Source organism: Carcharhinus amblyrhynchos, chromosome 4 (genome assembly GCF_965287045.1).
Source record: "Carcharhinus amblyrhynchos chromosome 4, sCarAmb.v2.hapA, whole genome shotgun sequence".
NCBI lineage: Eukaryota > Metazoa > Chordata > Chondrichthyes > Carcharhiniformes > Carcharhinidae > Carcharhinus > Carcharhinus amblyrhynchos.
In genome coordinates, this window is record NC_137327.1 from 91,614,430 (window position 1) to 91,640,048 (window position 25,619).

At 42.6% G+C, this 25,619-nt stretch overlaps 2 protein-coding genes and 1 pseudogene across 2 annotated transcripts in view; 1 reads left to right on the top strand and 2 right to left on the bottom strand.

The window, feature by feature from the left end:
• tex11 (testis expressed 11) overlaps positions 1–17,185 on the bottom strand; it is a 146,662-nt gene extending 129,477 nt beyond the window's left edge. Inside the window, exons 1-4 of the mRNA XM_080188019.1 lie at positions 17,115–17,185; positions 16,342–16,380; positions 13,686–13,807; positions 5,393–5,477 (exon numbers count right to left, since the gene is read on the bottom strand). Of these exons, the coding sequence (XP_080044145.1) occupies positions 5,393–5,477; positions 13,686–13,807; positions 16,342–16,375 (241 nt within the window). The 5' untranslated portion in view covers positions 16,376–16,380; positions 17,115–17,185. The remainder of the gene's footprint in view (positions 1–5,392; positions 5,478–13,685; positions 13,808–16,341; positions 16,381–17,114) is intronic.
• LOC145341723 (small ribosomal subunit protein uS2 pseudogene) lies at positions 6,792–8,673 on the top strand (annotated as a pseudogene).
• Positions 17,186–23,438: 6,253 nt separating the features above from the next.
• gcna (germ cell nuclear acidic peptidase) overlaps positions 23,439–25,619 on the bottom strand; it is a 37,682-nt gene continuing 35,501 nt past the window's right edge. The window contains exon 13 of the mRNA XM_080188212.1: positions 23,439–25,589. Within this exon, the coding sequence (XP_080044338.1) occupies positions 25,349–25,589 (241 nt within the window). The 3' untranslated portion in view covers positions 23,439–25,348. The remainder of the gene's footprint in view (positions 25,590–25,619) is intronic.

Sequence of the window (25,619 nt, forward strand, 5' to 3'; positions counted from 1 at the left end):
AGGGAAATTAGCAGGGATGGCAGTGCAGACAGTGCAGTGCTCCTCTTGTGGGATGTTTGAGATGAGGGACACCATTAGTGTCCCAGCTGAGTACACCTGCAGGAAGTGCACTTAATTCCAGCTCCTTGAAGTCCGTGTTAGGGAACTGGATGAACTCAGGATCATTCGAGAGGCAGAGACAGTTATAGAAAAAAGCTACAGGGAGGTAGTTACTCCTAGAAATGAGGATACTTGGGTGACTGTTAGAAGGGATAAGAAGCAGTCAGTGCAGCGATCCCCTGTGGCCATTCCTGTCTAACAAGAATACCGTTTTGGATACAGTTGGGGGAGGGGGGAAACGACTCACTAGGGGTAAGCCATGGGGTACAGAGTCTGCCCCTGTTGCTCAGAAGGGAAGGAGGGAGAAGAATAAAGCATTAGTCACTGGGGACTCCACCATTAGGGGGACAGATAGGAGATTCTGTGAGAACGAGAGAGAATCAAGGTTGGTATTTTGCCTCCCAGGTGCTGAGGTCCATGGTGTCTCAGATCGTATTTTCGGGATCCTTAAGGGTGAGGGGAACCAGCCCCAAGTCGTGATCCACTTGGCACCAAAGACACAGATAGGAAAAGGGATGGGAATGTAAGGCAGAAATTCAGGGAGTTAGGGTAGGAGCTTAGAGTTAGAACAGAGAGAGTTATTATCTCTAGTTTGTTACCCATGCCACATGCCAGCGAGGAGAGGAATAGAGAGAGACAGCAGTTGAACATGTGGCTACAGGGATGGTGCAGAAGGGAGGGATTCAGATACCTGGATAGTTGGGGGTCATTCTGGGGTGGGTGGGACCTCTACAAACGGGATGGTCTACAGCTGAACCGGAGAGGTACCAATATCCTAGGGGGAAATTTGCCAATGTTCTTCAGGAGGGTTTAAATTAATTCAGCAGGGGGATGAGAACCTAAATTGTAGCTCCTGTGTACAGGAGGTTGAGCGATGAGGTCATGAATAAGGTTTCAAGGTCGCAGGAGCGTACCGGCAGGCAGGAAGGTGGTTTGAAGTGTGTCTACTTCAACACCAGGCGCGTCCAGAATAAGGTGGGTGAACTCGCAGCATGGGTTGGTACCTGGGACTTCAATGTTGTGGCCATTTTGGAGACACGGATGGAGCAGGGACAGGAATGGTTGTTGCAGGTTCCAGAGTTTGGATGTTCCAGTAAGATCAGGGAAGATGGTAAAAGAGGGGGAGGTATGGGCATTGTTAGTCAGGGACAGTATTACGGTGGCAGAAAGGACATTTGATGAAGAGTTGCCTCCTGAGGTAGTATGGGCTAGGTTAGAAACAGGAAAGAAGAGATCACCCTATTGGGAGTTTTCTACAGGCTTCCGAAAAGTTCCAGAGATGTAGCGGAAAGGATTCTGGGTAGTACGAAAGTAGCAGGGTAGTTGTTATGGGGGATTTTAACTTTACAAATATTGACTGGAAAAGCTATAGTTCGAGCACATTACATGGGTCAGTTTTTATCCAATGTGTGCAGGAGGGTTTCCTGGCACAGTATGTAGATAGGCTAACAACAGGCGAGGCCACATTGGATTTGGTACTGGGTAATGAAGCAGGCCAGGTGTTAGATTTGGAGGTAGGTGAACACTTTGGTGACAGTGACCACAATTTGGTTATGTTTACATTAGCGATGGAAAGGGATAGATATATGCCGCAGGGCAAGAGTTATTGCTGGGGGAAAGGAAATTATAATGCGATAAGGCAAGATTTAGGATGCACAGGATGTGGAAGGAAACTTCAAGGGATGGGCACAATTGAAATGTGGAGCTTGTTCAAGGAACAGCTACTGCGTGTCCTTCATAAGTATGTACTGTCAGGCAGGGAGGAAGTGATCGAGCAAGGGAATCGTGGTTTACTAAAGAAGTTGAATCGCTTGTGAAGAGGAAGAAGGAGACTTATGTCAAGATGAGATGTGAACGCTTAGGGCGTTTGAGAGTTACAAGCTAGCCAGGAAGGATCTAAAGAGAGAGCTAAGAAGAGCCAGGAGGAGACATGAGAAGACTTTGGCAAGTAGGATCAAGGAAAACGCTAAAGCTTTCTATTGGTATGTCAGGAATAAAAGAATGACTAGGGTAAGATTAGGGCTAGTCAAGGATAGTAGTGGGAAGTTGTGTGTGCAGTCTGAAGAGATAGGAGAGGCACTAAATGAATATTTTTCATCAGTATTCACACCGGAAAAAGGCAATGTTGTCGAGGAGAGTACTGAGATTCAGGCTATTAGACTAGACGGGATTGAGGTTCATAAGGAGGAGGTGTTAGCAATTCTGCAAAGTATGAAAATAGATAAGTCCCCTGGGCCGGAGGGGATTTATCCTAGCATTCTCTGGGAGGCTGGAGAGGAGATTGCAGAGTCTTTGGCTTTGATCTTTAAATCATCACTGTCTACAGCAATAGTGCCAGAAGACTGGAGGATAGCAAATGTCGTCCCCTTATTCAAGAAGCGGGGTAGAGCCAACCCTGGTAATTATAGACCAGTGAGCCTTACTTCTGTTGTGGGCAAAGTTTTGCAAAGGATTATAAGAGACAGGATTTAATAATCATCTAGAAAGGAATAATTTGATTAGGGATAGTCAGCATGGTTTTGTGAAGGATAGATCATGCCTCACAAACCTTACTGAGTTCTTTGAGAAGGTGACTAAAGAGGTGGATAGGGGTAAAGTAGTTGATGTGGTGAATATGGATTTCAGTAAAGCGCTTGATAAGGTTCCCTAAGGTAAGCTATTGCAAAAGATATGGAGGCATGGAATTAAGGGTGATTTAGCAGTTTGGATCAGAAATTGGCTAGCTGCAAGAAGAAAGAGGGTGGTGATTGATGGGAAATGTTCATCCTGGAGTTCAGTTACTAGTAGTGTACCACAAGGATCTGTTTTGGGGCCGCTGCTGTTTGTCATTTTTATAAATGACCTGGATGAGGGCGTAGAAGGATGGGTTAGTAAATTTGCGGATGACACTAAAGTCAGTGGAGTTGTGACAGTGCGGAAAGGTGTTGCAGGTTATGGAGGGACATAGATAAGCTGCAGAGCTGAGCTGAGAGGTGGCAAATGGAGTTTAATGCGGAAAAGTGTGAAGTGATTCACTTTGGGCTGAGTAACAGGAATACAGAGTACTGCGCTAATGGTAAGTTACTTGGTAGTATGGTTGACCAGAGATATCTCGGTGTCCATGTGCACAGATCGCTGAAAGTTGGCACCCAGGTTGATAGGGCTGTTAAGAAGGCTTACGGTGTGTTAGCTTTTATTGATAGAGGGGATTGAGTTAGGAACCATGAGGTCATGTTACAGCTGTACAAAACTCCGCTGCGGCCACACTTGGAGTACTGCTTACAGTTCTGGTCGCCGCATTATAGCAAGGATGTGGAAGCATTGGAAAGGATGCAGAGGAGGTTTACCAGGATGTTGCCTGGTATGGTGGGAAGGTCTTATGAGGAAAGGCTGAGGGACTTCTCTGTTTTCGTTAGAGAGAAGAAGGTTAAGAGGTGACTTAGTAGAGGCATATAAGTTGATCAGAGGATTAGATTGGGTGGACAGTGTGAACCTTTTTCTCCAGATGGAGATGGCTGGCATGAGGGGACATAGCACTAAATTAAGGGGTGACAGATATAGGACAGATGTCAGAGGTAGCTTCTTTACTCAAAGAGTAGTAAGAGCATGGAATGCCCTGCCTGCAACAGTAATGGATTTGCCAACATTAAAGGCATTTAAATGGTCACTGGATAAACACATGGATGATATTGGAATAGTGTAGGTTAAATGGGCTTTAGATTGGTTTCACAGGTTGGCACAACATCAAGAACCGAAGGGCCTGTATTGCGCTCTAATGTTCTATGTTCTTAGTAGGGCACTCTTGAGCTTGGACTGATTAGAGCCCCTGACTGCATTTCAGCAACATGTATTCTAGGTCTCTCAGTTCAACAAGCACTAATACTGCAGGCCAAAGCAAGGAAGTTGAGGAAAATAGTAAGAAAATAAATAAATTCACTTCCTTTCCACCTAGTGACAGTCTGCAATTTAAAAGTGCAGACTATCAAGGAGTCTCCTGCAAAGCAGGGACTTCTTTGAACATGCAGATTGGATTCAAAGTAACAATTTGGATGCCAATGAAGTTATCCAAGCTCCGACTGAAACAGGAACCCCAATTTTTCTGAGGATACCAGGCCAGAACCCCAAGCTAGACTAGACCCCAACAACTTTTCTATTTTGGTGCAAATATGAGGAAAGGATTCTGCCTTCTAGGAATGAGTCCACTGACAAATTAGGGATCTTTTATAGTGAAATGAACTTTACTTAAAAACACAGTTTAAACATAACTAACAAATCAAGGAACTTAACTATTAACAGTTGAACGCTATTTAAAACAAAAAGGAAACAACTTTAATTTTTAACATCACTGTTTTTGCTCCAAATAAGCAACATTCCTCTTGGACTTAAATGCCACTTTAAATACAGTTAGCAACCATAAATATACTTGCTGTAATGAGTCTTGAAGTTTTCAGAGAGAAAAAGAAGTTTCAGAAGCCTGCAAAAATCCTCACTTCAACCAAGCTTCAGCTGCAAACTAATTTTATACCAGCTTTTTTTTCTCTGCTACAGACCCTGGACTGCATATAAGCTACATCATATGACCCTGTCAATCACTCTGATCAGAAATCTGAAGGGAACTTAAGATTAGCAAAAGTCCATTAACTCTATCCAACATAACCACTTAAAAGGCTAAAATAAGCAATCATCCTGCTCTCCCAGCATTTGAGCTGCATTCCTGCCAGACAAACCAACTTCCTGTACCAAGCAGCTGAATTTTTAAACATTCCTCACAAACATAAAAAAGTTTTGATATATCCATATCTATTGTACTATCACAATGTCATTGTGGTCTTTCTCTTTGACCTATTCCTTTTCCTTATTCTGATCTTTCAAATCCTTCCAGTGGTTTCCAGCACTGTTGCAAAACAAATATGTCAAAGCCATATTAGAATTTGTAAAGAGACAAATGTTGTCCCAGTAATTACAAGGCTGAAAATCAGCCTATGACTAAAAACATTTCTGGAGTGTCCTGCCAGTGCAATGTACCACATTATACGATGAAGAGGTATGATACAAATAGGAGTTTACAACATATCTCAGAGATTTTGATTTCCACCAAACTTTGTGACCTTTCAAGTAATCAAAATGTTTCTGATCGGAAGCTACAGAAAATTAGAATATGAATGAATTTTTCCAAGCATCTTGATGCAAAGAAATTCATATACAGCAAAGGCCTGACCAACTGGCCACTTTGGTGAAGAAGTGATACATGAAGACAAGCATAATTTAAAGGAAATGGAGAACAACATATTTACCAATGCAAATGATTACTTACATTTTGTCCTTTGCTCATCATTAATTGACGATTCTAGTCGTTTGGTTACTGCCCAGTTCCACAAATTTATGGCACACTCTTCAACCTTTATTACAGGGAAAAAAATGTTTCATCACTTTGTTACTTAATCCTGACTGCACTTGCACCCTAGCTATTTTGCCAGCATTCTAACCAAATTTAGTTGACAATTAGTGTCCTAAGGAAAGCAACTTCACCTACAACTGACTCAATTAATATTTTAACACTTTGCTTCAAAAAATTCCTGCAAACACAAGAAATGGATAACAGTGTTTCTACTGTATAAATGGAATTCATCTATTGTATGCCACATAACAACTCCATTTTTTAAAGTGTGTTTGCAATTAATTAGATCTATCCCTTCCACCAATCGATTCAATTGCCATTTCACAATACTGACATTAAACCCCCAACAGAATTTTAGGAAGGCACCAACTATGCTGTCCCAAATAGCACACAGCCAAATGGTTCTCCACAATCATGTATGTTGATGTGGTATAAACCACATTTGAAATATGAACTTCAATGATTATTTTGAAACTTTCCAATTATAAGTTCTAATTTAAGTCTTTCGTCTCCCTCAAGTTCAAGCACAATGGTGCAGAAGGCTCCATAATATGCACCATCACACAACTCAAGTCCAACAGCTCAAGTACATACATCATGATAGGGCTTTCAAGCCAGATAATACACAAAATACTCCAAAACTGGAGGAAACAGGCAGCTTTCTATTTCTCAAGATAATCAAACAAAGTGCAGGAGATCATATTTCTCATTATTGTCTACTTCAAGTGTACCAATTGTCATGGGAGACAGTGCTGGATCAGTTTTTTACTCAGAAGCTCCGATAACTAGGAAGCGGGAAACAATTCAATGGTTTGTCCTGAGTTCAAAACCAAGCAGAGACAATTGTATTCAATTACATGGAATGCAATAAAATAAAGAACAGTTGTAACCCATGTAAAATCCCAAGTGACATTTGCAGTGGTAATGATATTGAACTAGTAACCAAGAGATCCAGGGTAATGTTCCAGAGACATTACTTAAAATCTGACTGCAGCAGCTGGTAGAATTTAAATTCAATAATAACATCTGGAGTTGAAAACTAGTCTCAATAATGGTAAGCATGAAATTGTTTGTCGTAAAAACCCAACTGTTATACTAATGCCCTTTAGCAAAGGAAATCTGCCCTTCTTACCTAGTCTGATCTACAAGTAAATCCAGTTGCACAGTAATGTGGTTAATTCTTAACTGTGTTCTGAATTGGCCTGGCAAGCTACTCACTTCAAAGGTAATTAGCAATGGACAATAAATGCTGGCCTTGCCAATGCCACCAAGCTTCCACACGGTTTTGTACTAAGTTACCCCATTGTTGCTTATGATGAGAAATATTTGCAATGCCCGGAGGTCTCATGTATTGCAAATGGAGGAGGAGGATGATCTCAAATTTCTTGCTGCTTCTCCCCAGCTGGCCAGCACCAACTGGGACCTCCAGATGGAGCAGTATGTCGAAAAGAATAAAAGTGATAGTATCTATATCATAAGCCCGAAGACGACTTGGGAGAAATTGCTGCTTGCTATCCATGCCATTACCTCTAATGGGAGTCCAGCTGATGTGTGTCAGCTCTCCAGACTGGGCAGCGTCCTGAACTTTGCCACTGCCACTGGTGCCACCACCCTCACCACTGCCAGAAAATTCACCCCATTCACCAATCAAATCTGGCTGCTTTCAGGGATCCCCACCTGTGGTGATGATGGACCAGCGACAGGATCATTTGCCCTTAACTGAAGCATCATATGTTAATATCACCACCACTGCAATGTGCAACACAACACTGACTTGCTCCTGCATTGTAAGAACATAAGAACGAGAACGAGTAGACCATTTGGCCCCTCAATGCTTTGCCATTCAATAAGATCATGGCCGATCTCTTCATGGAAGCAGCTCCACTTACTTGCCCGCTCACTACAGCCCTTAATTCCTTTGCTGTTTAAAAATCTATCTTTGCCTGACAAGATAGCCTCAATTGCTTCACTGGGCAGGGAATTCCACAGATTCACAACCTTTTGGGTCAAAAATTTCCTCCTAAACTCAGTCCTAAATCTGCTCCCCTTTATTTTGAGACTATGCCTCCTGTTCTGGTTTCACCTGCCAGTGGAAACAATCTCCCTATTTCTATCTTATTGATTCCCTTCATAATTTTATGTTTCTATAACATCCCCCCTCATTCTTCTAAATTCCAACAAGTACAGTCCCAGCCTACTCAGTCTCTCCTCGTAAACCAACCCTTTAATTCTGGAATCAACCTAGTGAATCTCCTCTACACCCACTCCAGTGTCAGTATATCCTTTCTCAAGGCCAAAACTCTACACAGTACTCCAGGTGTGGCCTCACCAGCACATTATAGAGCTGCAACATAACCTCCCTGTTTTTAAACTCTATCCCTCTAGCAAAGGAGGACAAATTTCCATTTGTCTTCTTAATAACCAGCTGCAACTTTTTGGGCTTCATGCACAAGGACACTCAGGTCCCTGTGCACAGCAGCACGCTGCAATTTTTTTACCATTTAAATAATAGCCCATTTTGCTCTTATTCCTACCAAAATGGATGACTTCACATTTACTAACATTGCACTCCATCTGCCATACCCTTGCCCATTTGCTTAAACTATCTACACGCCCTTGCAAACGTTCAGTGTCCTCTACCACTCATTTTAGTGTCATCTGCGAACTTTGACACACTACACTCAATCCCTAACTCCAAATCATCTATGTGAATATCACAGTTCCATGCAACAAGGGTGCCCAGTCCACTGGTCTGATGTGGTGAATGCTTGCTCAGGAGGTTCGACATATGCATGGCACCATTAGCCACAAACACCTGTGGGAGGTGATGCCTGATCTGTACTTCGACAAAGATCCCAATGCATCCATGGAGGAGGAACAAGTTGCTGCAGAGAAGGTTGCGCTAAGGAGAAGTACAAAGGAGAATGATCCAACCCACTGTAGAGCTGGTTCAGCCTGAGGTTACCAACTGGTCTGAGGGAGCACAGGTCCCATCTGTGCCCATCCAGCAGTTTGCAGCTGCCATCAGTAAAAATGTGGCCAAGACGCTGGAGGCGGCAAGTCCATGTGCAAAGCCAGCAATAATCACCACTGAACCAGCTATAAGGAACTGGAGTACCCAGTCTGCTGAAAACTGGTCTGATGCTTCCACTGCACAGGTCCGAGAATGGGGTGGTGCTATCACTAATTGGTCCTAAGACTGGGGTTAGAGGCAATGAGGAAACTGACCTGTCCTGTCTGCATTTGGTTGAAAAGATGGAATTAAAGCAATTTGATTTTTTTTGAAAAAGTATCCACATCTCATGAAACAAAAAGAAAAAGCCTTAAGCATTCTTTTACAATTGCTGACTGAACTATTTTCCATTGCCGTCCATTTGAGGTTCAACTAATTCCTCTTCAAATCACTGTGCAAAGATGTCAGAATCCAATGTATTGCCAAAGACCATGAAAACTTGGAACGAACTAAACAAGCCACCAAAGGGTCTGCATGCAAGGCATCTTTCAAATTTACAAAGCATTTTCCAGATCCATAAACTTGAAAACTCTGTTGTGTTTTATCCTTTATGTCAGATCAATTAACAGCACTACCATTCACATTTTTGTAAGGCAAGAGTATCAAGAATTAAAGAAGCAACATGGATACATGAAGTTAAAATACAGATTAATCTATCAATAACAGCCACATCACATCGACAATGCAACATCCTAGACCACGACAAACGTCTTTCTAATGCTAATGGTCAAAGCAAACTCTTTATTAGCTTAAGACAATACATTTTCAGCTACAGAAAGTCCTTTATTACACAACAATACTTCAGCATGCTCACTCTATGAGGGGGGTCTGGAGCACCTTTGTCTTGCTTAGGTGAGCAAGTCTGAACAGCTTTCCATTAGTTCTAGTATGTAAGGCGAGGTCTCTGTGGATGGTGTAAAGGCATATGACAGCAGCAGAGTAGCATATTCTGAAGAACATCATACACTCTGTTCGATCCCACAATGAAAAGAATTCCAACATTGCCCCATCACAACTGACCTTACCCATCATGGAAAGAGATCACATTGCAAAGCTTCAGTTGGCAGCCAATTTTCTCCAGCAACTCAAATAAACTGCCTCTGTTCACATCAGGTCGGGCAAAGAGCAAGCAAGCAGTAGTAATAGGGAGTCACCAGTTAGAGGCACAGGCAGGCCCAATCAAGACTCCAGGATGGTGCCAGGATCAAGGACATCTCTAAGCAATTGCAGGGCATTCTTAAGGGGGAGGGTGAGCAGCCAGGGGTCATTGTACATATTGGTACAAACGACATAGGTAGGAAAAGGTATGAGGTCCTGAAATGTGAATATAGAGAGTTAGGCTAAAGTGCAGCTCATTGAAGGTAGTAATTTCAGGACTACTACCGCTGCCATGTGCTAGTGAGAGTATGATTAAGAGGATTAGGCAGATGAATGTGTGGCCTGAGAGCTGGTGCAGGGGGCAGAGATTTAGATTTTTGGATCACTGGGATCTTTTCTGGTGAAGGGTTAACCTGTTCAAGAGGGACAGGTTGTGCCTGAACTGGAGGGAGACTAACATCCTGGTGGGGAGATTTGCTAGAGCCACTCGGAAGGGTTTAAACTTGTTTGGCTGAGAGGTGGGATCCAAGGCAGTAGGGAGACAGAAGAGAAGTTGGAGAACAGCGCAGAAGTTAAAGAGAGCACATTAAGTAATAAAGGCAGTGTCAGTAATCCTAGTACCAAACAGATCAGGCAAAAACAGGACAGAGAGCAAGGGAAGTCCAGATTAAACTGCATTTATTTCAATGCAAGAGGCCTGATGAGCAAGGCAGATGAACTCAGGGCATGGATGGGCATATGGGACTGGGATATCACAGCAATTACTGAAACATGGCTAAGGAAGGGACAGGACTGACAGCTCAATGTTCCAGGATACAGATACTATAGGAAAGACCGAACAGGAGGTAAGAGAGGAGGGGGAGTTGCACTTTTGATTAGGGAAAGCATCACGGCCCTACTGAAGGGGGATATATCCAAGGGTTCGGCCACTGAGTCTATATGGATAGAACTGAGAAATAAGAAGGTGGAAATCACTTTGATAGGGTTGTACTATAGGCCATCTGTGGTGGGTAAATTGTTGGAAGGTATTTTGAGAGACAGGATCTAAAGGCATTTAGAGACGCAAGGGCTGATTAGGACAGTCAGGATGGAAAATCATGCCTCACAAATTCGATTGAGTTTTTTGAAGGGGTAACCAAGAAGATAGATGAGGGCAGTGCAGTTGTTGTCATCTATATGGACTTTAGCAAGGCCTTTGACAGGGTACCACATGGTAGGTTGTTGCATAAGGTTAAATCTCACAGGATCCAGGGTGAGGTATCTAAATAGGCACAAAATTGGGTTCTTGCCAGAAGCTGGTTGTAAAGAATTGTTTTTCAAACTGGAGGCCTGTGACCAGTGATGTGCCTCAGGGATCAGTGCTGGGTCCACTGTTATTTGTCATTTATATTAATGATTTGGATGAGAATATAAGAGGCATGGTTAGGAAATTTGCAGATTATACTAAGATTGTTGGCATAGTGGACAACAAGGAAGGTTATTTCCAATTGCAACAGGATCTTGATCTATTGAGCCACTGGGCTGACAAATGGCAGATGGAGTTTAATTTACACAAATGAGAGGTGATGCATTTTGGTAGACTGAACAAGGGCAGGACTTACTCAGTTAATGCTAGGGTGTTGGGGAGAGTTACAGAACAAAGAGTACATGTTCATAGCTCCTTGAAAGTGGAATCACAGGTGGACAGAGTGGTGAAGAAGGCATTCGGCATGCTTGGTTTCATCGGTCAGAACACTGAATACAGGACTTGCAATGTCTTGTTGTACAAGGCATTGGTAAGGCCACGCTTGGAATACTGTGCAATTCTGGTCACCCTATTGTAGAAAGGATATTATTAAACTAGAAAGAGATTTACTAGAATGTTACAGGGACTTGATGGATTGAGTTATAAGGAGAGGTTGGATAGACTGGGACTTTTTCCGCTGGAGCATAGGAGGCACAGGGGTGATCTTATAGAGGTTTATAAAATAATGAGGGGCATAGATCAACTAGATAGTCAATACCTTTTCCCAAAGGTAGGAGAGTCTAAAACTAGAGGGCGTAGGTTTAAGGTGAGAGGGGAGAGTTACAAAAGTATCCAAGAGGGGCAATTTTTTCAAACAGATGATGGTGAATGCTTGGAACAAGTTGCCAGGGGTAGGAGTAGAGGCGGGTATAATTTTGTCTTTTTAAAAACATTTAGATAGTTACATGGGTACGATGGGTATAGAGGGATATGGGCCAAATGCGGGCAACTGGGATTAGCTTTGGGGTTTTAACAAAAAGGGCAGCACGTACAAGTTGGGTTGAAGGGCCTGTTTCCATGCTGTAAACCTCTATGACTCTGACATGGTCAAAAGTATTGGCGAGACTGACGAAGACACTGCATAATGGTCTAATTTGCTCACAGCAATTCACTTGCTATTGTCCAAAAGATCACATTAACTGTAAATCTTCTGGTTCCACATCTACATTGGGATACAGAGTTTACATTCAGCTAAGATCTTCATTCCGACAAGGACACGGGCAAATACTTTGCCGATAATGCTCAGCATCGAGATTCCTCAATCATTCCGAGCGCAAGATTAGAAAGTAATGAACAGCAACCTGACTGCGATCAAACTGCAAGTCCATATTGCCTGCATCCTCAGCGCGCACCTGATAGTGGGACCTGGACAACATATGCTGCGCAAGAGAAAAGGCTGAACAGTTTCCACCTTTGCTGTCTCAGTCACTTCCTCAGCATCTCTTGGCAGGACAACTAAAGAGGTCTGGAGCATGTAATTCCATCAGCATACGTGCATTTATAAGTCAACGACATCTGCACTGTCTCAACCATATTCAATGGACACGTGAAGGATACGTGGGTGACACAGGATATGAGAAGGACACGTGGGCGGCACCATAGCACAGTGGTTAGCACTGCTGCTTCACAACTCCAGGGACCTGGGTTCGATTCCTGGCTTGGGTCACTGTCTGTGCGGAGTTTGCACGTTCTCCTCGTGTCTGTGTGGGTTTCCTCCGGGTACTCCAGTTTCCTCCTACAGTCCAAAGATGTGCGGGTTAGGTTGACTGGCCATGCTAAAAAATTGCCCCTTAGTGTCCTGAGATGCATAGGTTAGAGGGATTAGTGGGTAAAATATGCAGGGATGTGGGAATAGGGCCTGGGTGGGATTGTGTTCAGTGCAGAGTCGGCCGAAGGGCCTCTTTCTGCACTGTAGGCTTCAATATATACCCAAAAATCTTCTATATGGTCAAGACTTCCCAAGTTTCTATACTTCCATTAAATGGACAGCTACAAGTGAGATATGATGGTGGCAGATATGATAATGATCTCTGGAGATAATAGTTTGGAAGGGCACTGGGAGAGGTGAGGAGGAGCAAAAACCTCAGCTGCCGAAGAAGAGGGCAAGGAGAAGACAGGCCAGTGAATTGTGCATCTTAACTCATTTGTCTTTCTCTGCAATGAATGCAGCAGAGATTGCTAACCTGGAGTGGAGATCAGTCATCATATCAGGTGACGCTTAACACATTTGCCAACAATGGTGCAAACCTTGGCCACATGAAAGGGAAGGTTACCACTCACTAATTGTATGATGAAACCGGTTCATGGGCTTGAAAGGTCTACTCCTGCATTTATGTAAATATCCCTCACTGGAAAACTGGTTAATTATACATGACATGAATGAGCACAAGTTCCTTTACAGTGGGACTTGGCGGACTAGAGAGCTTTCCAATTCAATTTCTAAAATGTTAAGAGAATGTATGAATGTACATGTAAGACTATATGTACACAAAATATTTAATTACTATGATCTTTAGGCCAGCTATCATTTAATTGCATACTAAGCAAGAGGTGTTTTCCACTTGAAATGAATGCGAGATCTGTTCACAGGAGTGACCAATGAAACTGAACAAAATTCTAGCTGCAGCACACCTATAAATATATATGACCACATGAAACAAGACAACGCAAGAGAAACAAGAAGCCAGAGCCAGTTATAGTGGAAGTTCTCCATGAAGTACCAGCATCATGACTACCTTGCAACTGGCAAACTATCACAAGACCATTAATGTTTAAAAGTTAGAACTGGAAAAAGTTCAAGTATTTCACCAAACCTGAGGATCCTTGGTTTTGTTTCTCTCTACTTCATCCAAAGCTGCAACTTTAATGAACAGTTCCTCAATTATTTCCTCTACTCTTCTAGTTGACTGCTCTTTCAACAATTCTTCAGCAAATCCTTCCAAAGAAAAATATAGATCTCACTCACTATCGAAAATTATAAGTAGCAAACTTTTAACTTTAATTACTTATACCCAAAATATATAATGCAGTACCAATAATCTATACACAATTATACAATAGTTTCAGGAAGTTGTTAAAAATTCAATGGGGTATTTCAATTTAATGATTTCTAAAAAATATTTACTGATAAAACCTCTTCACAATAGTAACTACTGAATAACATATTAATACGACTTTTATCTCATATTTCCTTTGTCAACTCAGCATCCAGGCTATAATAGAATCACAGTGCAGAAGAGGCCCTTAAGTCTGCACCGACACACAAGGAACATTTGCCTACCCCCTAATCCCATTTATCATCACTTGGCCCACAGCCTTGAATGTTGTGACGTGCTAAGTGCTCATCCAGATACTTCTCTAAGAACGTGATGCAATCTACCTCCACCACCCTGGCAGCACATTCCAGTCCATTACTACCCTCTAGATAAAAAGGCTTTTCCTCACATCCCCACTAAAACTCCTGGCCCTCACCTTGGAACTTGTCTCCTCTCATGTCTGACCCTTTAAATAAGACTAACAGCTGCTGCCTATCCACTCTGTCATGCCCTCAATCTTGTACATCTCAATCATGTCACCCCTCAATCTCCTCTGCTCCAATGAAAACAACCTAAGCCTATCGAACCTCTCTTCGTAACCTAAATGTTCCATCCCAGACAATATCCTACAGAATCTCCTCTGGACCCACTCCAGGGCAATCATATCCTTCCAATAATGTGACAACCAGAACTTCTTACAGAACTCCAGCTGTGGACTCAACAAAATTCTAACCAACTCCAACATGACCTCCCTGCTTTTGTAATCTATGCCTCAGTTAATAAAGGCAATGGTCCCATATGACTTTTTCACCACGCCAAACATGCGCTTCAGAGATCAGAGATCTATGGACAAATACTTGGAAGGTTCCTTTCGTCCTCAGAACTTCCTAGTGTCAATCGTTAATTTAACAATTCCTTGTCAAATTACTCCTTCTAAAGTATATCACCTCACACTTTTCAAGGCTAAGTTCCATCTACCACTTATCTACCCAATTGGTCATTAGAAACATCTATTTCTCCCTATGTCCCAAGACACTCAACCTGACAATTAACCATCCGGCCAATCTTTGTGCCATCCGCTAACGATTAACCATCCGGCCAATCTTTGTGCCATCTGCTAGTTGTGCTTTTATAGGGATCAACAATAAGTATGCTCAAATGCTCTGCAGACTACATAATTTTCCTCAGCTCCAGTAATGCTCAGGTGAAACTTCCATTTACTCTCTATTGACTTTGCGCGCCTTATATATTTGCCACAAGACCCTGGGAACCACTGTAGATTCTTCCATTACTTTCAAACTTCTATTCCGTCAGGAAATTCAAACTAAGATTAACCAGACATGTATTCCACACAGTGAATGAAGAAATTTATTTTTTGCTCTGCTTATTATTTATTTTGGCCAGCTCAGTGAGCTGCAGACTGCAGCCAAAACTCTCAGCAAACACCAAGATATATTGAAACCAGGAAACCTCTCAGCGCCACCCATTCATGACAACATGGTATGCTTTATACCATAAAGCATATGGTCTCATAGAAAATTTCAGGTTAAGTATTTTTTCATTTACAACTCCTTTGATCTGATGAAAGAAATGGATCTTTACTGAATGTTTTTAAAACTAATTTAAAACCTTCAGCCTTTACTGAAATGATTGTAGATATAATTCCTCCACTAAAAGGCCCCCTGAAAGACTATGCAATGTTTAAGTTTCTCCACCTGCTGTTTTATTAGCTGTTAACCTCAAGTCAACTTGACCCCAACCTTTTCAGTGTGACAGACTGCAAGTTTGTTTAAATTCAACTTGCCCATTTTTTGATTAAAACCTTAATTTTTAAAATTAAAGTTATTTACTAAAACCCATCATATTTCTAGCAATTTCTTATGGTAGTCTGAGAGATTACATTCAACGCACCTTTCAAACATTCATTTGGTAGGAGATGATGAATTAATACTCATTTTCAACCCTCAAGTCTTATCATTACTTACCTGGATATTAGGAAGATAAGGACACACTGCTGATCATGGAGGAATACACAGACAGTTTATGAGACCAATCAAACAATATCAGAATGCACAATGTGCTATATGGTTTAACACTCCAGTCCTAATAAATGTATTCCCAAACATTCTACAAGCAACACCACGGGTGATAAACATTTAATACTCGGCACACTTTTAGTTTGGATGGGTCATGCAACTCATATCCACCAAATTGTTATTTGCACTAATTTAAATACCAAATTAAAATCCTATTCAATAATTACAGAATAAGCATTGCCCATTGGTAAATTTAATCTGAAGTTAAAGGAAGTCCAATATTTACCAAGGGCCCAACCTTCCAAAGAAAATAACACTGCTCATCAGATGCCCTTAAGCCAATACTTGGATAGATGAAAATACAGATTCAGAAAATACGTTTAGAAACTTTAGTTTACCTTTTATCTCTTTGAAGATCAAACTTGTATCCATTGTTTCTAAAATTAGAACGTACATGGTTAAAAAGCAGGCAAAAATAACAAGTTCACTAAAACGTTGGCCTCCTTTTCAGTTACAAATCAGTATGGACTTTTCCTGGGCCACAAATGATTTGTTCCAGTGGAGCTGAAAAGCAGGGAAGGGAACGATTGAGAGGGCTTCCATTATAAGCCTTCGGTGGTGGAATTCTAGGCAGTATTTATCTCAAGCTGTTCAATCTAATATATCTTGGAATTGTGAAAATGTGTATTTGTGGCCATCTTTTTGCTCAGAGGAATCTGGAGACATTTAAACATTTGTGGAAGATTACAGTTACATTTACACTCCAAGGATTCGGTAGATATTGGCCTTCAACTCTTTGATAGTTTTAATAGAGCTCAGTGGACACGCTGTTTGTTTACAAAAGTGGTATCATTTGATTCATGACTATTAACCAGCGCACCATAGAATTTAAGACATTGTTTTTTTCAAGCACGTACGTTTTGATTAGCAAAGAATATTAATGTATTCAACGACAGCAAAATGACGAGTTATAACCAAACCTAGCTGTCCAACCCGAAACTTCTAGGAATAGCAAATTGTCTTTGGCTGTTTTATACTGGGGAATGAGACAAATTTAATTTAAAAAAAATGTTCTATTAGCTCCCGGTGATCGATAACTACCCTTATCCAAAAATCCTCTCAGTACATTTTTCCAGTATTCCTCGCATTAAAATAAATCCAGTTAAGGTACCTGCGACACGATATAATTCGAACAGTAATTTTTTTAAAAAGCTTCGGTGGTTCCCACTGACGCCGATTTGACGGCCGTCGGGACAAAAGCAGCGCCTCGCCAAAATGCGGCCCTCGCGCGATCTGCGGAAGCCAGCTCGCGCGCTCTTCCCGCCCTTTAGTCCGGGTTCCTCTGCACGTGCACATTGCTCCTCGCGCGCAACAAGAGGGCTCGAGGTAATTTGTACGTGCGCCGCCGCGGAGGCGTCAGCGAAGAACCGAGCACCTGCTGTGTTTACTGTTCAGTTAGAAGTCTCACCAACAAACACCAGGTTAAAGTCCAGCAGGTTTGTTTGGCTACAAGTAAACCTGTTGGACTTCAACCTGGTGTTGTGAGACTTCTTACTGTGTTTACCCCAGTCCAGCGCCCGCATCTTCACATCATTACTGTTCAGTTAACAGTGAATGGTACCTTTAATCGTTTTGCCAAAAAGATTAACAGAATGTTTTTTTTGGCCCTCAGTTGATTTGATTTAGTTTGATTTACCAATATCATTGTTTGTCCATCAGAATCAATGAGGACCACGAAACTATTAGTCATTTTGAGGCTAGATGCAATGTGTCAGAAGATGACTGATCAGGCCAATTTGGGCACGGAATGTCTTAGCACATATTGGACAGAATTGTGTAGACACTGTAGTTGTTGTGCTAGTGGCTCTGGACTTGCGCGACTCGTGCTTAAGTTGTGCTTCAGCAATGAAACTTGCTTCGTTAGCTTGACAGCCCTTGTGGATGAGGTAGCACCAAGTTGGGTGGTTTTGTACCAGCCTTTCCCAGCTGGTCCTGTCTATATCAAGTGACTTCAAGGAGACCTTGAGTTGTCTTTATAACGTTTCTTTTGTCCTCCATGCAAACATCTTCCAGCAGAAAGTTCTCCAAAAAGGAGCTGCTTGGGTATGCGCTTGTCTGGCATACGGATGACATGACCTGCCCAACAGGTCTGTGCTCTCGTCAGCAGTGTGTGGACTGTTGGTAGACTTGCTCTAAAAAGTATCAGTGTCTGATACTTTGTCTTGCCATGTGATGCATAATATTCTGTGAAGACAAATCATGTAGAAATGATTGAGTGGTCTTGTATACCTTTGATACACAGTCCACGTTTCACAGGCATACAGGAGGGTAGTGAGTACCACGGCGCTGTAGACCTTCAGTTTTGTTGCTCCGCTGATTCCTCGATATTCCCATACAGTCCTGCATGAGAAATTACCATGCAAGATTTAAACACATGGGATTGGAGTAAGTGTATTGAGATGGATAGAAAACTGATTGTTAGAGAAGAAACAAAGAGCAGGAATTAATGACAAGCAGTATCTAGTGGGATGCCACAGGGATCAGTGCTGGAATCCAGTTCTTCACAATGTATATTTATGATTTGGATAAAGGAACAAAACGTGAGAACCCGGTCGTTGTAGTACATGTGGGTGCCGGCGACGTAGGCAAAGTGCGGACTGAGGATCTGGGGAGGGAGTATGAGAAGCTGGGAATGGAATTAAAAAGTAGAACCGACAAGGTGGTCGTCTCTGGGCTACTGCCTGAACTGAGTGCAGACGGGCGTAGGGTTGACAGGATAAAGGAAGTGAATGGGTGGCTCAGGGATTGGTGTTGGAGGAATGGGTTCGAATTTATGGGGCATTGGCACCAGTATTGGGGTAGGTGGGACTTGTTCGGGCAGGATGGGGTTGGTCTGAATCGTGCTGGGACCAGAGTGTTGGCGAATCGAGTAAAGAGGACTGTAGACAGGGCTTTAAACTAATTAGGGGGGGGGAGGGTGCGAGGGTAGGTGACGCTACGAGGTCTAAAGTTAAGGATAGGGTACAGGTAAGGGAAGAGGCCGAGGATGTCCCAATTGGTGGCGTTACGGCAAATAGGGTCCAGGTGAAGGCTGGGATGAAAGCGCTTTATCTGAATGCACGAAGCATTTGGAATAAAGTGGATGAGCTGGTGGCGCAGATCGACACAAATGGATACGATCTGGTGGCCATTACAGAGACGTGGCTGCAAGGTGACAGGGACTGGGAGATGAATGTACAGGGCTATCAAGTGTTTAGGAAGGATGGGCAGGAGGAAAGAGGGGGTGGCGTAGCTCTGCTGATTAAGGATAGTATCAAGGTGGTAGCAAGGGATGATATCGGAGCCAAAGAGCAGAACGTGGAATCGTTGTGGGTGGAGATTAGGAACAGCAAAGGGAGGAAGACGCTGGTGGGTGTCGTCTATAGGCCCCCGAATAATGATCTGGAGGTGGGGCGGGCTGTTAACACGCAAATAAGTGCGGCGTGCAGGAATGGGACGGCAGTAGTTATGGGGGATTTCAATCTGCATATTGATTGGTCGACCCATGTTGGATGAGGTGGGCTCGAGGAGGAGTTCTTGGAATGCTGCCGGGATAATTTCCTTGAACAGTGTGTGTTGGAGCCGACGAGGGAGCGAGCTATCTTGGATCTGGTGCTATGTAATGAGGCGGGTAGAATTAGGGACCTTGCGGTGAAGGATCCTCTTGGAGAGAGTGATCATTGTATGGTGGAGTTTCTGGTGCAGATGGAGGAGGAGAAAGTGGGTTCCCAGACACGCGTCCTTTGTTTGAATAGAGGGGAGTATGGTAGGATGAGAGAAGAATTGGCGAATGTGGACTGGGGGAGTGCGTTGGAAGGTAGGTCTGCTGAGGAGCAGTGGAGGATCTTTAAGGAGATCTTTCTTGGTGCTCAGCAGAAATTTATTCCGATGGTTAAAAAGGACAGTAGGAAGAGAGGTAATAAGCCGTGGATAACGAAGGAGGTGAAGGAAAGTGTTAAATTAAAAGCGGAGGAATTTAGAGTAGCTAAGAGTAGTGGGCGAGAAGAGGATTGGGAGAGGTTTAAATGTCAACAAAGATTGACAAAGAAGTTGATAAAGGAGGGTAGGAGAAGCTATGAGGCTGGGCTAGCACTTAATATAAAAAAGGATAGCAAGAGTTTTTATAAATATATAAAAAGGAATAGGCTGGCTAGGGTGAACGTTGGTCCTTTAGAGGATGAGAAAGGGGAGCTAGTGGTAGGGGATGGGGATATGGCTAAGGTCTTGAATAACTTTTTTGTTTCTGTCTTCACGGAGGAGGACGTGAATAATTTGCCGGGTGTTAGCGATGGAAAGATGGTAGGAATGGAGGGTCTTAATGACATTACTGTTACTAGAGAGGTGGTGCTCGACAAACTGGAGGGGCTGATTGTGGACAAGTCCCCAGGACCGGATGGAATGCATCCGAGGGTTCTGAAAGAAATGGCGGAGGTGATAGTGGATGCCTTGGTGGTTATTTTCCAGACGTCGCTGGATTCCGGGGAAGTGCCGGAAGATTGGAAAACGGCTAATGTTACGCCGTTGTTTAAGAAGGGTGCCAGGCAAAAGGCGGGGAATTATAGGCCGGTTAGTTTAACGTCTGTGGTAGGTAAAATGTTAGAATCCGTCATTAAGGAGGAAATTGCGAGGCATCTTGAAGGGAATTGCTTGATAGGGCGGACGCAACACGGTTTCATTAAAGGGAAGTCGTGTCTGACAAACTTACTGGAGTTCTATGAGGATGTGTCTAGGGCAGTGGATAGAGGAGAGCCGGTGGATGTGGTCTTTCTGGATTTTCAGAAGGCGTTTGACAAGGTACCTCACGAGAGGTTATTGCAGAAGGTCAGGGGACATGGAGTTGGGGGTAGGGTGTTAGCGTGGATAGAGGATTGGTTGTCAAATAGGAGGCAGAGAGTGGGGGTCAATGGGTGCTATTCGGATTGGCGGTTGGTGACTAGTGGGGTGCCCCAGGGGTCGGTGCTGGGGCCTCAGCTATTTACCATTTATATAGATGATCTGGAGGAGGGAACCGAGTGCAGGGTGTCGAAATTTGCTGATGACACCAAGATTGGGGGAAAGGCAAATTGTGCGGAGGGTGTGGAGAGTCTGCAGAAGGATCTAGATAGGCTGGGCGAATGGGCCAGGAAATGGCAAATGGAATTTAATGTTGGCAAGTGTGAGGTGGTCCACTTTGGTAGGAAGAATGGTAGGAAGGACTATTACTTACGTGGCGAAAAACTGCAGCAGGCGACGGTGCAGAGGGACCTCGGGGTCCTTGTGCATGAGTCGCAAAAACCCAGCTTGCAGGTGCAGCAGGTGGTCAGGAAGGCGAATGGGATGCTGGCCTTCATAGCGAGGGGGATTGAATATAAAAGTAGGGAGGTCTTGCTGCAGCTGTATAGGGCATTGGTGAGGCCGCAGCTGGAGTACTGTGCGCAGTTTTGGGCGCCGCACCTGCGCAAGGATATTTTGGCCCTGGAGGGAGTGCAGAGGAGGTTTACTAGGCTGATACCGGAGTTGAGGGGATTGAGCTATGAGGAGAGGCTGAATAAACTAGGTTTGTACTCGTTAGAGTTTAGAAGAATGAGGGGAGATCTCATTGAGACGTATAAGATGATGAATGGGATGGATAGGATAGAGGTGGAGAGACTCTTCCCGCTCAAAAAAGACAGTAGGACTAGGGGGGCACAGCCTCAAGATAAAGGGGAGGCGGTTTAGAACGGAGTTGAGGAGGAACTTCTTCACTCAAAGGGTGGTGAATCTCTGGAATTCTCTGCCCGTTGAAGTGGTGGAGGCTGCCTCGCTAAATATTTTTAAGAAGCGGGTTGATGGGTTCTTGATAAGAGAGGGGATTAAGGGTTATGGGGAGAGGGCGGGAAAGTGGAACTGAGCCACAACAGATCAGCCATGATCTTATTGAATGGCGGGGCAGGCTCGAAGGGCTAGATGGCCTACTCCTGCTCCTATTTCTTATGTTCTTATGTAACATCTTGAAGTTTGCAGATGATACCAAGTTGGGTCGGACAACCTATGACAAGGATGCAGAGATCCTTCAAAATGATCAACAGATTGGATGAATGGGCAAATCAATGGCAGATACAGTATAATTTGAATGTGGGTTATTTATATTGGAAGGAAAATAACAAGGCAGCAGATTACTACCTGAATGGCTGTAAATTGGGGGAGGGGAGTGTGCAGCAAAACTTCAGTGTCCTTATGCATGTCTCTGAAGGTAAGCATGCAGGTGCAGCAGGCAATAAAGGCAGCAAATGGTACATTAGCCTTCATTGAGAGACATTGAGTACAGGAGCAGGGATGTGTTGTTGCAATTAGATAGAGGTCTTGGTGAGGCCACATCTAGAGTATTGTGTGCAGTTTTGGTCTCCTTTGCTGTGGAAGAGTATTCTAGCTCTTGAGGTAGCAGCAAAGGTTCCAGGGATGGCAGGATTGATGTAAGAGATTGACTTGGTTAAAATTGTTTTCGCTCAAGTTCAGATGAATGAGGGGCAATCTCATGGAGACTTATAAAATTCTAACAGGATTAGACAGGATAGATGGTGGGAGTGTCCAGAACCAGGGGCCAATGTGGGGATTCAGGGTAGACCACTTAGAATGGAGGTGAGAAGACATTTCTTCACCCAAAGAGTGGTGAGCCTATGGAATTCATTACCACGAGTAGTAGTTGATGCCAAAATATTGAATGTATTCAAAAGGCGGCTAGATATTGCCCTTGGAGCAAATGGGATCAAAGGTTATGGGAGAAGATTGTTGTTCTCCCATATGCTCATTGTTCTCCGGAGCATTGAACCTGGTGGCTGTGGCAAGTGACTGATTTGAATTGAAAACCGCTTTTTTCCTGTACTTCCAGTTCTCGGGGCTTGTTAGAGTGTAGTTTACTTCCATACCGAAAGTTAGGCTCCCAAAGATGTGCTCTTAGGCTGATTGGTTTTACCAAATTGACACTATTCTCCCCTGAATCTGGCTAAGTTAGGGGTTCCATTCGTAGACATGCAGGGTAGAATAGGTGTAGGGTGATGCGGTGGCACAGGCTCGTTGGGCTGAAGGGCCTGTTTCCCGTGCTGGGTTGTTCTTTGTTATTCTTTGTAAGAGCAGGATTAGGCTATTGAGTTTGATGAAAAGCCATGATTGCAATGAGCATCCTCCCAGTCACGTCTTCTATGTTTGCTTATCATGATAGGCAAAATCAGATTTAACACTATTTGGTCTATTGCACATTTCTGAACTTAATGCAAATCTCCATTTGCGAGCCTATTACACACACAAAATGCATAATTTTCCTTTCCATTTTATGCCATGCACATGGATTTTTCTTCAATGCAACTTATCCCTTCCCCCATACACCCCCCACAACCCCTCCTTTCTATATGTTCTTGCAACCAATAACTTCGTAGCTATTTACTCTTGTTTTCTTTCATGACAAAAACTTTATTTGAAGAAATACCAAAACGCAGCATTCTTAAAACTTCATTCGACAACTGGTTCACACAAGATTTCAAATTTCATCATAAAATTAACACTAGCATTATAGGCTTAGCACGATCTATAGGGTAGAATTGTGGAACAGCACTGTAATTACAAACTTAACCCATTTAAGAGCAGTGATTCTGTGTCTAATAGCCCAGACCCCAAAATCTAATGCATCCTTTGGGTTCTTTTATCCTTTTTGCATTCAATTAACTCATGGTATATCCCAGCATCACAATGTAATTTACTTAATTTGATGCATTTTCTTGCCAAGCTACATTAAATAGAGGCAGTTAATCTATATCAATTTTCTCAAGCAAGTTGTTTTCTTTGCGACAGCATGCCAACTGAAGATGCAGAAATATAAATCACTTTCTGCAACACTCCCTAAACAACTGAAGGCTCAAGTATTGTCTTCACATCTTGCTTCAGGTGTAACATTGCTAAGAGGAAGTCAATAATTTTGTAACAATGTTTCTGGACTGACAAATTACAAGTAGTGAAAAGACCAGATGGACTATAGGTCCTTATTACTATTAAAATATTTCCATCAATCACCACAATTGGCATTTATGTTAGACTAACAGTTTTGCTGCAGTTGGACACATTTCTAGATAGGTTACTTCCAACATCAGAACACAATATTCTGGAAGCTGCCATCTCTACAACAAAGGCTTTGGGAGACAGTAGTATGAAGAACAAATGCATTACATAAGACAGTCATATCTTTCAAAAAACAATAAATCGAGCAATACTACAGTACTGGTATTACTAAATGCCATTATTTACTACAGTAAATAATGGTATTTAACCCATAGCCAAAACCAGCCATTTTGCAATCAGAATCAGCCCAAAAAAAATAGCCAATTTGGATCAGCATAATAGCCAATTTAAAAGGGAACAATGGAGTATTTCTGTGCACAAAGTAACAACTGTGTTTGCCTGCATAAGGATAATGACAGCAGTTCAACACATTTCTATTGTTTCAAGCGCTTGGAGATGTTTAGGAAATACCAGAAGGCACTATACTTCATATTATCTAATTTACTATTTTTACACATCCTGCAGTCTGATTAGGGAATAATCTGCTGCAAACAATATCCAAACTCACCATAGTTAATGGAAAAATACAAATTTTCCTCTTCATCGTCATTATCTTGTCAAAAGGTACAAAGGCCCTTGAGAGAATTTATCAAAGTTTATTTAAGCCTCTTTGGAAGCAAGTACTTGTTGGCATTAAAAATTCCCAGACAAAATACAGCAGTTTCCTATAAGGAAAAGCTCCCCTTAACAATGATTAAAGAATGTGGAAATACACTAATTTTAGAACACTGCAACAGCAAGATACCCACAGAAACCATCTTGCGGCCTCTTCCAGACACTAACTTGGATTGTGTGGAGTGAAGCAGCTGTAATTCAGGTAAAGTAACCCAAGTTAATTTCCAATGGTATTCTTACTGCTATGGAAAGAGAAGATTTTTCCTGCTTTTGCTGGGTCTCAGCTGAAACAACCACTTTTATGCTGAGAAACAGGCACCCAAGCAACAAGAGACCCTCATTCATATTATCATTATCAAATATTCACATCTTCAGTCCAAATTTTATTGTTCATATCCCTTAATGTGGATCAGAAACAAAAGTTCAAAATGTATAAAATTGATATTTTGATAGATTTCTAGAACTTCATCAAGAACACCACCATTTCCAGGATATACATTTGAAAATAGATTGTGGAAGACTAAATATTTCAATTTAGTCTGGAACAACTGGAACAATTTCCTCAATACAAGTCTTGCAATAAGACTTTCTTCCTTCTAGGGAGAAAACAATGCCAGATAGACTGAATTCAGCCGTCTCCTCAGATCTCCAACAGAAGGTAGGTTGCAAGGATAGGTTTAGAAATCAGATGTGTGTCTTTTTTGCAAAGTCTGCACTTAATTTCCGCATAACTTCAGCATGTTGAAGACCCTTGTGCTCCTTCTTGGTTGAACCATAGTTCTCCTTCACAAATTTAGCAAATGGTGCTAGTTCCTTTTTTGCAGGAGTGCCATCTTTTAGCATGCTTGACAATAGAACCAGAGGGCCTGTACACAGAGCACAGACAAAACGCTGTGTATCCAGTGATTTGGAATGTCGACCAATTCTGCAGAGAAATTAAAATGGAGAGTTGCAC